Below are 12,805 nucleotides of genomic sequence, written 5' to 3'. Positions count from 1 at the left end.
GATGTCAACGTGTCTGTCTTCAAAGCGTTAAGTGATTCCCAAACTTTTTTCTTAACGGAACACTTCTTACATTCGGAGTATTTAGCGGAACACTTTGCTTATTTTTTAGAGAGGTTCAATCGCCGGTGGCTTACTAGTTAATTAATCTAGCAGTTTGTGGAACACATATTCAGGCATTGCGGAACAAAAGGGAGGGTTCCGCGGAACACAGTTTGGGAAACCCTGGTTTACATTATGAATGACCTACATTCATTTTCCTGCTCAGTCTTGTTTCATTTATACTTATAGTCATGTAAGATTCGGCTAACATTCTATTTAATCCAAGATTTTATTTTTCTTTGTTTGTTTCGCCTCCACAGTTGAACACCTCCCTTTCCCTTCTGTTACCACCCCTCTTCACCCTAGCTGTTCCCCCCACTGGCCATGTATCATGGAGTACTGGCGGTGACCTCACAGCGCCTGTCCAATTCATCTACCAGACTCTCCCTCTCAGCTGCCAGCTACAGTCAGGCTGCGGCCAGGCACCCCAGGGCTGCCACAGCAGGGTTCAACTCTTTTGTCACGTGCGTCGTCTCCTGCCTCCTGTTTGTCCTGGCTAACGTTTTCCTGCATCTACGTCTGCTGAATACTAAGGACGCCCTCTGCTGGTGCCTCTATTAGGTTGGTACTTAAAAATAGAAAACGCTGTTAACGGCTCAAGCCGTGAATCGCATACACACCAAATCGTATGATATTAAATACTCATTGCGTTAACGTAATAGAAAGTAGGCAAACATAATACTTAGTAGGTCAATAGAGGAAAAGTAGGTCAACAATACAAAAAAGAGGTAAACATAATACAAAGTAGGTCAACAACACAAAAAAGAGGTAAACATAATACAAAGTAGGTGAATATATTAGAAAGTAGGTTAATGTTCTACAAAGTATGTCAACATAACAAAAGAGATCAACACAAAGTAGGTCAATATAATAGAAAGAAGGTCAACATACTTCAAAGTAGGTCAATCTAATACAAATTAGATCTTATATAGCAAGTATGAATGCATTCAATGTCAATTACTGCCAATTAAGTGAACACGATATTTTCATAAGAATCTATAAAGACACATACAACAGTAACAAAATTATTTACTAGTCGCTCTGCGGCGTAGCATACGCCGCAGCATACTCCGCTTTTCTGCGGGGCTGGCTTTAGGCCACTGCAACCTATGCGACCACAGTGAGCCCCGCACTTTCAAAAGCCCCACGCTTATCCTAGGTGTAAATTAAACCATTTTATAACTTATAACAGATTTTCCGCGGCATCCTGATTTACCCGAAAAAACAAGCATTATGCAATACCCATAATTGTGGAATCTGATAAAATAAGATTCTCGCACCTCAAACTAAGGAAGAATTACTTGAGGTCAACAATTGTCGTAGATAGATTGAAACCTTTGGTAATTCCTGCTTTTGAGCGTGATCTATGTAAGAAACACAATTTTTATGATATAATGTATGACTTCACTAGTCTCGTAAAGTAATCATGTACGTAGTAAAGAATGAATAAAATGCAAAGACGAATTTATTTCCTAATACAAACTCGTAATTTTTATTTATTATTCGTAACCCTACCCAAACTGAGCCCTGCTCAATCCGTTTCGCATAGGGCCCCGCAATGGTTAAGTCCGGCCCTGCTATTTATTGACGGGTGAATACTACTTGTTTCCCCCCCCCCTCCCCCGCCGCATCAGAATTGTAATTCCATTTTATATGCACTCATTGTAAAACAGCTAAGCACTTTAAGGGTTAACAAGTTGTTTTTTTTTTTTTTATAGATTCATGTGTTGTCATAGACAATAAATAATTCCTGACAGACAGAGAAACAGACGGAGTGTTAAAAAATACTGGAAAAAACGAACTATAATAGATGAGAGTTGAGAGAGAAAAGAAGAATGGCATTAATTTAGTAACGAGGATATAGGGTAGAAAATGGAGACGGACAGACAGACAGACAGAGATAGAGACAGACAAAGAGAGAGACAGAGAGACACACATACAGAGAGAGAGACAGTGACACACATACATAGAGAGACAGAAAGAGAGTGAGAGAGACATAAAGAGAGTGAGAGACATAAAGAGATTGAGAGAGACAGAAAGAGAGTGAGCGAGACAGAAAGAGAGAGACAGAAAGAGAGAGAGACATAGAGAGAGACAGAGAGAGATAGACATACAGAGAGAAAGAGAGAGACAGAAAGAGAGAGACAGAGAGGGAGAGACATAGTGAGAGAGACAGAGAGAGACATTAAAAGAAAGAGAGACAGACAGACAGACAGAGAGACAAAATGAACAAAAAAAGAAATTAAAAAAATAAAAAAAAAACAGTAAAAAAAATTGACTAAGCTCCTAATCACGTTCGCGAAGTCAGCAGCAGTTGTCTTTGCTTGGATGACAGTGACATTCCTGTTATCACCTCGGACCAGCCGCACTGAGTTCTTCTCTTTACTACACACAGACACACACATATTCACCTACACGCACACAGACAACTCCCCACACACACACACTCGCACAAACCCCCTTAGTTGGTTAAATTAAGCCCATCCTCATGCATTACAATTCATTCTAAAGTACTTCTACATATCACTTCTCACTACGGAAAGTCATTTATTACCTACCCCCCCCCCTCTGTGGCTATAATTCAGGACACACTGGAAATGTAGGTTAAACCAAAAATAGTTCTTGGACTAACAGTGAAATTTCGTGTCAGGAAACTTATCAACCGATGAGACCATTTATAATAATAACAATTTAATTTCTAGAGCGATGTTAACAAACATATAAAGTAGGCTGGAGGCGCTGTGATGACATTACAACTTAATTACCCTTCCCCCGAGAAAGACTCCTGGTTAAGCGAATGTATAGATCTACTACCCTTTATAATATTCCAATAATAGACCTTTACACTAAGAAGACGATGCGCACAATTCTCCTGAACATTAATTTATGAAACTCATGAATCAAATAATGCATTATACTTGGAAATTACCCGACATGATAGTTCTTTTTAAGATCTCAAATGTCATTTCAAAACCCATGCTGGATCTAGATCTAGGCCTAGTTCTCTAGCTAAATTTAAGTTTCTTTCTTTTTTACTTAAAAAATTAAGGCCCAACAGAGCAGCATTAGAAGCTATTGAAAATTAGAGACGGCTGGAGGATGACCATCCGAATAAATTACTAACATAGAGAACTAGGAAAAACAAGCAAATAAAAAAAAAAAAGCAAAGAACTCTAATCCAACTTACTGACGAACTAGCCCTAAATCACCATCTACCCAACTTCAGAGAACAAATTACCAGATTTTCAAACATAACTCCCGGACTTAACAACAAAAAAACCAACCATTAAAACACATTTCTTAAATAATACACCAACAAAAGAATCAAATCCACTGTAGATCAAAGTAGGCACGCTTGAAACAGTTGAAGGCTATCCAAAATGCCATTTTGTATTATCTGCCTCATTTTTTTTAAAATTTACATTAAGTTTAAATTTAATCTAGTTGCTACTTATAATCGCTTAAATCTTGCATGCATAAATTATATTATAATTCGTAATAATCATATGTTGTCGAGAGGATTTGGGTCAATCTTTTCGTTTTCGTGTTATTTGCTTCTACTAAACATTTTTTTTGTAAAGTTTACTTTAAAAATATTCCGGTTCGTAACTCTACCATGTTGTCATTCTTGTTTCTGTAACTGTATTATGACGTCTTTCTTGTTCATTTAGCCATATTACACGTCAATCATGTTCATGTAACTATATTAGGACGTCCTTCTTGTTAATTACACTATATTATCAGGTCGATTTTGTTCATTAAAATGTATTACTTCTCTCATTTTGTAAATTATATTTCTTATCTTCAACGTATTTGATAATAATAAAAGAATTCGACACTCGATCAATGTTTTTATTTCTATTCTATTTCCAGATACTGAAGATTAAACTAAGTTGCAACCCCTTGTGGAGGCCTACTTCTGACACCAAACTGTTGATAGAAGACAGTAACAACTAAATGAAACAAGTTTTGGTTATTCTCTAAAACAAAAGTTGGTCATTTATATATGTACACACACTAAACACACACACACACTACCAGTGCTTTTTTGTAAAAAAAAAATAGGTGCCGGTACCCAGTAATTATGTGCCGGTACTCAGTGATTGATTGCCTTACTTACAACTACTAATAAATTAATAGTAGGCTATACGTTAAAATACAAGAGAAGTTATATTTTTTTCCCCACATTCAAAAAGGTGGCTGAACGCCGTGCCGGTGCGTACCGTCACAAAAAAAACAACCCTGAATATATATAATTAAAGCTATTAATTATATGTAGAAAGTAATATTAGATGTTTACTTCTAAAGAGTAATCAAAATAAGGTTATTTGCCTTTTTTTTTAACCTTTTAGGATGTCTCCTGATTGCAAACAGCGCTGCTCCTATAACTGTTTCAACGAAGCGTCTCTGGAGCCCGCCGTCTTTAACCGCTCCTTCCTGGAGTGTCTGGTCCTTATATGTAACTACGCCATCACGGCCTTAGACGACGCAGTTCTCTCAGAGGCGGAGACCAACTATAATCAGCTGGCGGGTATGAATGAAACGATGTACGAGTTCACCAACTGCTCGACGAAACCGGATGGCTATCGTCTGGACGAGAACACTACTTCCAGGTTAGGTTTTTTAAGGATGAGTTCTATGTTTATTGCAGTGGCGTAGCTAGGAATTTGCCATCATTTTGGGACCCGGGGAACACGATCTCTCTTGCGGACCCTGCATTTTGCGGTTAAAAACACTAAAGTGGGGGCCCGGTGGGATTTTCAAATTCTCCTCCTTCCTCCTCCCACTCTAGCTACGCCTCTGATTTATTGGTTCCTTTGTTTAGTTTCTCTATATGTCAGAAATATTTTCAGTTAAGGCGTAATTCAATTCACGGATACCTAACTTCGGAGATGAAGAGGATATCATATCTCTTTTTAGCGGCCCCCGAAAAGGGAAAAGACACTATTAGTTTTGTGTGGAATGCCTGTTCATCTGTCCGTCCGTCCGTCCCGTTTAGATCTCGTAAACTATAAAAGTTAGTGAAATTCTGACACCTTAATATTTTAGTCCATTCAAAGTTCTGATGCAAAGACTAATTTTTTTTTCCTGAAAGCGAAAAAACTAGATTTTTAAAATCACTTATGCAAGCAGTAAATACACCACTTTTACAACTATTCAATATAAATAGTAACAAACACGGGCGGCTCTTTAGAAGGGAAACAATTGATGACCATATTTTCAACATATTTCTGTAAATAGTATAAGATTTTTTGTGAAAAATAAAGAGTATCTCCAAATACAATTTAGGCCCATCAGTTGAAACCTTCTCGTCCGCCTACACTATAAAGCCCTTACCACACACACATAACAAACTACTTTTTCAATGAAACGCCTCTCCCCATCACATTTTGTTCGGCTCTTATACATTTATCACACAATTTTGTGTCAGCATTTTCAAATCGAAAGTCCTCGTTACCAACCACGAACTTTTAGGCCGCCCACTTTTTTTTTTTTTGCATACCTCAAATGAAAGCCCCTTAAAGTACTTTTTTTAACAAATCAAGTTCTTTCTTTCAAACATAATGTTATAACCCTGCCATGCACACCGCCATCCAAAATAGTGCAGAAGTTGCGCACAGCCAGAGACTAGTCTAAGAAGGATGTTGACAGGAGAAAGTAGAACGATTTCCTCCCAAGTCTAGAGCCGAGATGAAGATGCTGTGTTCAAGGCAGATGTCCTATGTGTTTGTCATGTCTCCATGTAAATAAACACCTCTATCTCGCTGAGTTGCCTCCCTTCAGTTATAACAATATGTTGCATCCAAGCTTACAATTATGTCCCCTTACAGCTACTCACATTTTTGTTTGTATTCTACATAATCATAAGCAACACTACGTTAAGTTTTATCTTGTCTTATTTCTTAATGTCGTTAATATTGCGCTGTCCATTTTTTGTCAAGAAACTCTTTTTTTTTTCTTCCTTTCTTAAGCTATGCTGTTATCATTAATGGATATATATCACCAGTGCTGGTTCTACTGACCGTCATCAACAATACTCTCGTCTGCATTGTTCTCCTGAAACCGCACATGCGCAGTCCAACCAATGCTATCCTCATTGCCATGGCACTGTCCGACATGTTCACTGGGCTTTTTCCGGTTCCGATATTCATACATTTCTACGCTACAGAGCGCCTTCACGAGTTCGTCCCTTACAACTGGTGCTACGCTGTCAAGGTGTTTATGGAGTACATACCTACCATCTTCCACACGGCGTCAATATGGTTGACCATGGCCCTCGCCATCCAGCGCTACATCTACGTCTGCCACTCTTTTAAGGCCCGCTCCTGGTGCACCATCCGCAACGTCATCTACGGGACGGTGGCCATTTACGTCATCGCCACCCTGAGCCAAATCCTGAGATTTTTCGAGAACGACGTCACGGAGGTCTACATCGCCTCCCTCCTGGACAACCAGACCGTCGTCTCCACCTGCAGCATGACGTACCGCCCCTGGATTAAGGACCACGTCAACACCTTCTTCGGGATATACTATTGGTTTCGGGTCATCTTCATCAACACCATCCCCTGCGTCTCCCTGGTGGTGATGAACGCACTGCTGATCTACGCCATGCGGGTGGCGCAACAGAGGCGGATGCAGCTGCTGCGGCAGAATAAGAAGAGCGAGAGCCGGAAGTTGAAGGAATCCAACTGCACCACCCTGATGCTGGTGGCTGTGGTGGGTCTCTTCCTTTTGGTGGAGTTCCCTCTAGGAATATTAATGCTTTGCCTCATAATTAAAGAAACATTTGCCGTTAGTTTAGTGTCGGAGTCAACTTTACCAGTAAGTATATTCTTTCATTTTCATAGCATGTTATATACTATATAGCATTTCTCTCTTCAGCAGTATCCTGTAACATTTCTACTTTTGGACGTGGCAAGACAAATATGTACGGTAAAATCTCTATAATTTAGGTCTTTGTGAAATATGTACGGTAAAATCTTTATAATTTAGGTCTTTGTGAAATATGTACAGTAAAATCTCTATAATTTAGGACTTGGTGAAATATGTACGGTAAAATCTCTAATATTATAATTTAGGAATTGGTGAAATATGTACGGTAAAATCTGGGTAGGAATAAGGACATATTAAGTAAAAATTAAAGTTTTTTATTGGAAAATAAATTCGCCTTTGCATTTTATTCATTCTTTATGGCGTACACAATCATTATCAAATTTATACAATATCGCTTTTGATTTTTGTAAGAGTTCGAGATAGATTTAGATCTATATTTATATGCCAGTGACTTTTTAAAAATAAATTAAAGCTGACAATACCTTTTTAAATCGAACGTTGAATTGGCGTTTTCTATATTGAATGACACGCCAAAACGACAATTTTGTCTATTTGTTCTGGAGATTTTCATGAGTTTTTGGAAGATTTAGAATTAGCGCGGGGCAAATAAAAGTGCGGGGCCCATCGCGATCGCATAGGTTGCAGTGGTCTAAGACCTGCTCTGGACTCTGAATATAGAAACAGATAAGCTTTACATTGACTGCCTGGTGAATCGCAAGGTTTTAATGTGTTCAGAAGTTCAGTAGCTTTGTACGTAGTTGCTTATTGGTTATAGAACTTATGGATGTATTGTATTGTTGTTATATTGCTGACATATTAGCTGATAAAATTATCCAGAGGTAAAAAGTAATATATCTTTATCATGAGTGCATTATTTTGGTCGTAGCATAGTTTCAAGAGCGAGGCCTGTCCACTCTTTGTCCTGACAGCTTTTCTTTGAGCGTCTGTGTCCTCGTGCTCCCTTCCCTTCACCTTGACCCTTGACCTTTACCTATCCCTTGGTCTGTTGGACCGTTGGGGCACCATACAAGATTTGTCGAACGTCTTTCTCCATTCCTTTCTGTACCCTAAAGGATAAAAGAGAAAATCGTTAGGGCGAGACGGAGAGAGAGACAGAGAAAGAGAGGGAGCGAGACAGAGAGGGAGACAGGGAGGAGCGAGATAGAGAGAGTTAGATGGAGTGAAATAGAGAGAGAGAGGGGGAGTGGTGTAGAGAGACTGGGGGAGTAAGCGGGAATGAGATATGGGAAGCGAGATAGAGAGAGAGTAAGGGATGGAGAGGGAGAGAACGAGAGCTAGAGAGAGAGAGGGGAGCAGAGAGAGATTACGAAAGAGGGCAAGAGAGCAAGAGAGAGAGAGAGAGAGAGAGAGAGCGCAAAAGAGTACGAGAGAGACTCACAGAGAAGTAATAAAAAATATGAAAGGTCAATTGGTCAGTTAAAAAAAAAGGTCGAGAAAGAGGGAAAGAGAGAGAAGGAAAGAGAAAAAAACACGAGAGAGAGAGAGAGAGAGAGAGAGAGAGAGAGAACATGAGAACGAGAGAGAGAAGGAAAGAGAGAGAGAGAGCAAACTGAAAAGGAGAGAAAGGAAGCGAGAGAGGGAGAGAGAAAGAACGATAGCTGGGGGAGAGAAAGAAAAAAAAAAGAAAATGAAGTAGAACTAAAACATGAAAGTTAAAATGGTCAGATAAAAAAAAATAATTAGAAAGAGGAAGATTTAGACAGAGAATGATCAAGACAGAAAAGAAAATAGAATGGTGTGAAGGGATAGATAGATCCACGGAGAGGGAGACAGAAAGTATGTAACAAGAGAGAATCTGACCTTTCCTTTAGCGTGATACAACCCAATCGGACATTTTAAATTCTCACCCAAGGGAAGCCACTCGCAATAAAATAACAAAATGAACAGACGCAATAAAAATCTTTTATTAAACGAACACGCGCAAATAGGGGGGGGGGGGAGTCTAAATGAAAAAGAATGAAAAACAATTTCTTACATAAATGTTCCATGATCTTTTACATTCGTCTTTATACATTTTAGTAATAATCACACGTGTCTTTTATTTAAATTTCAATGAATCTAACTTTAACTTTAAGTCTCTCAACGGTAAAACTTGTGAATTGGTGTCTTATTCATGGCGCGTGTGTACCAATATAGCACAATATATATACATATATGTTAATCCTGTGCACTCTCAGTGGAGCATAAGACCACAACCCTACCTCTCCACCGACTCGGTTCTGAGCAGCTTTCTTCATCTCGCAATCATATCATTCCGGTATCCTCAGCCTCATTTATGACTGACCTCTTCCAGGTTTGCTTGGGTCTTCTAACTTTCCCTTTCCTTGCGGATTACAATCACGCGCCTGCCTTACAACATTCGCAGCGTGTGTCCTATCCAGCTCCACTTTCGCTTTGTGGTGTCTTGGGCTAAGGGCCTTTGTCTAGTTCTCTCCCACTAATTGACTGTAGTCATCTTTTCTGGCCACCTAATTCCTAATATCCGGCGTAGGCCTCCGTTAACAGAGGTTTGAAGCTTTTCCATATTTGTTTTAGGGACTCTTCATGTTTCTTTATATGTTTAAATATATCCACACCCTGGATTTATTTATCATTATTCCTTATCGTCATAAGAATTTAGCATGTAGATTCATATAAGGAAATTGTTTACTTTTATATTCAATATTTCTTCTTATCTTATAATTTACAAACGTTTCTTCAAATAAAGAAGATAATAAAGTTATAAGCACTTATAAGTCGTGCATGTTAATAAGAGACTTAAGCTCTGCTAGGTCATTGGCTTACATGGCTGATTCAGGCAACCCGTTGCATGCTGTAGAGGCACATGAGAAGCAAGAATACTTATACGAATTCGTCATAGACGTGGAATTAGAAATGTGATGATATCCTTGAACTTGAAGACTGGATATTTCATTTCTGGATCTTTGGGCGCCTCTGAGTCCACCCAGCTCTAATGTTTGAACTTGAAGACTGGATATTTCATTTCTGTATCTTTGTGCGCCTCTGAGTCCACCCAGCTCTAATGGGTAACTGACATAAGTTGGGGAAAAAGTAAAGGCGGTTGGTCGTTGTGCTGGCCGCATGACACCCTACCTAGATTACCGTGGGTCACAGAAACAGATGACCTTTACATCATGTTATGGATCGCAAGGTCTGAAAGGGGAACTTATTTTTTTTTTACTTTATCTTTGTGCCTCTCTGTACAGTTTATTAAGCTGTGTTTTTGTATTTGTAAGTGACCAGCTCAGTGTTAATGCGTTATCGCTATTTAACTATTAAAGTCACCTGTCCTGAAGTATCTCTTAAGTTTTTGTGATTCTACTAATGATGTTTTGGGGTATACTTGATAAGAGTTATTGCTTCTAGTCAAAGTATAGACATGTAGCTTAGTAGTGATGATGGAATTTTTTTGTTTTTGTTTATATAATTTCGATCCAAATGTTTTAATATGGAATTCTTTTTACAAATTCTGTATTCAATCACTCCGTTTGTCTGTTTGTCTGTCTGGATGGAAACTTTCACTTTTTTATTCTCCGATTTAACATTATCTGTTCAAGTTAATACTTTGCACATTTATTTATTTGTCGATGAAAACACGTTAATCAAATTTAAAAAAATAACCATTTAATCAGTCAATTAGTTTTTATGAATTAATTTTGATTTATAAACAAAATGAGAGTTAAAACTTGCAATATTGAGAGATAAGGTATTATCAGACGCAAAATACGTCAACAGAGCGACAGTACGTAACTAAGCAGACGATTTCGATATAAGAAAGACATGCAGACTCTAGAATAGTTTTGGCAAATACAAATTTAAGCCTTGCATCTATTTTTGGCATGTCCAAAATGGTGAAATTAGACTCTGAAAAGTGCTATTAGTTTTTTGAGATTTAAACGTGACAGACTGGTGTACGGATAGCACAAACACAATAAAAATGATATCTCCAATTAGTTTGTTTACTCCTTAGAACTCTGTACATTATATGTAATTATCCAAATTGAAACAAAAGAGAGAGAGGTGATGGCGTCATAGCAACGGTATAGACTGCACTCTTTAAACTTTTTAAAACTGGTTTTAAAATGCCGTCAATTCTGATAGATGTGCTTGTCAGTTTGGGACGGAGATTATTCTGTTTTAAGAAACCCACAGGCTATGACGCAATTAATACGTCTTAAAGCGTAGACCTTTCATTCCCCGCGCTACTGATCAGGTTTTAATGTGAATGATTAGCATGCGCATTGAATCTCCGTCCAGAGTTCAGCCTCGACTTGTGTGATCAAAACATGCATTCGGTTTTATCAAGAGCAGCCACAGGGCCGGCCTTAGGTCAAAGGAGGCCATAGGCGAAGTGAATAGGACGGCTCCCAAATGAAATAGAACAAAATAAAAATAACGACCAAAAAATATGCAATGATTTTGAAACCTTTCCTAAATTGTTATGTAAGTCAACTAATAAGTTAAATTTATATAGCGCCCATAGTTGTAACAAATAACCATTTAGGAACCTTTCATGAATCTTTATCTAAATCAACTAATAAGTTAAATTTATACAGCGCCCATAGCTTAAATATGCTACATGGAACGATTCACGCATCATCAGGCTAGAAAATAACATTTCGACAGTTCACCAAAAAGAAGGATACATTAATCTTTTAACATATGTTGGCTAGTCTTACAGTAGATTTAACAATGTAATAGATATCTTGAATCAGAATGGAGCCTCAGAGCAAAGCTAGTAGACACAGACCAAAACGAACTATCTCATAAAGAAGTAAATTCAGGTAGCTACAAAGACAATCGCCTATCAAAAAAGTTTTATATTTGACATTTACTATATTGTGCTTTCGTCAAATTTAGTGAGATGCCCAAAATACGGCCCGCGGGCCAGATCAGGCCCGCGACGTGTTTCCGTCCTGGCCGCCGAAACGTCGAAATGGTTTGGCGCCTAAAAAAAAGTTAAACTACAAATATCCCATTAACTAAGGTAAGTACTAGATTCAAAGGTTACAAATAAAAATAGCTTCAGGTCAATTCGTTTATTTTTTGTACCTTTTCGGTCATGTGGCCCACGACAGGAGTTTTGGAAATAAAAATGGCCCGTAGATAAAATTAGGTTGGGCATCACTGTTCTAATTCTTATGACTGCAATAAAAATTTTTTTGCTATAACAGTAGCTTGAATATTATTCGAAACAGCGTTTCTCAAATTCGTTCAAATGACGACGCAAGAACAAAAATGTTCCTCCATTCTTAAAATCAGGACTTCATTTTCCTGGCGTCTACAGCGCACTATGTATTTCATCGTAAGTAAGAAAAGGTCAAAGGTTCCAATAAACGGTGAGACTGGCTGATACTAGAGTGTGAAGAAACATTGAGGTGTTACAACCACCCCACAGTTTGAGAAACGCTGTTGTATCATACCAATAACAACTTAATTTTGTAAATAGCTTGGCAGACGCTGTCATCTAAACTATAAAGCAAAAAGTAAGGCGTATGTATGTATGTATGTATGTATGTATGTATGTATGTATGTATGTATGTATGTATGTATGTATGTATGTTTGTATGTATGTATGTATGTATGTAAGTATGTATGTATGTATGTATGTATGTATGTATGTATGTATGTATGTATGTAGGTATGTATGTATGTTTGTTTGTATGTATGTATGTATGTATGTATGTATGTATGTATGTATGTATGTACGTATGTATGTATTTATGTATGTATGCATGAATGTAAGCATGTATGTATATTTGTATGTATATATGTCCCGAATAGCAATCAAAACCGTTTGACCCATCTTTATAAAATTTGGCATGAATTGTTCTTAAATCACGGCGGAGAC

At 38.0% G+C, this 12,805-nt stretch overlaps 1 protein-coding gene across 2 annotated transcripts in view; it reads left to right on the top strand.

The window, feature by feature from the left end:
- The first annotated feature begins 375 nt into the window (after positions 1-375).
- Positions 376-12,805, top strand: part of LOC106070741 (sex peptide receptor-like) — a 35,678-nt gene continuing 23,248 nt past the window's right edge. For both annotated transcript variants that reach the window (XM_056011270.1, XM_056011271.1), the window contains exons 1-4: positions 376-660; positions 3,973-4,090; positions 4,452-4,712; positions 6,072-6,921. In XM_056011270.1, coding sequence (XP_055867245.1) covers positions 4,453-4,712; positions 6,072-6,921 — 1,110 coding nt within the window. In that variant the 5' untranslated portion in view covers positions 376-660; positions 3,973-4,090; position 4,452. The remainder of the gene's footprint in view (positions 661-3,972; positions 4,091-4,451; positions 4,713-6,071; positions 6,922-12,805) is intronic.

Source organism: Biomphalaria glabrata, chromosome 14 (assembly GCF_947242115.1).
Source record: "Biomphalaria glabrata chromosome 14, xgBioGlab47.1, whole genome shotgun sequence".
NCBI lineage: Eukaryota > Metazoa > Mollusca > Gastropoda > Planorbidae > Biomphalaria > Biomphalaria glabrata.
Note: the sequence above shows the minus strand (reverse complement) of the source record. Positions and strands in the feature narration are given on the sequence as shown.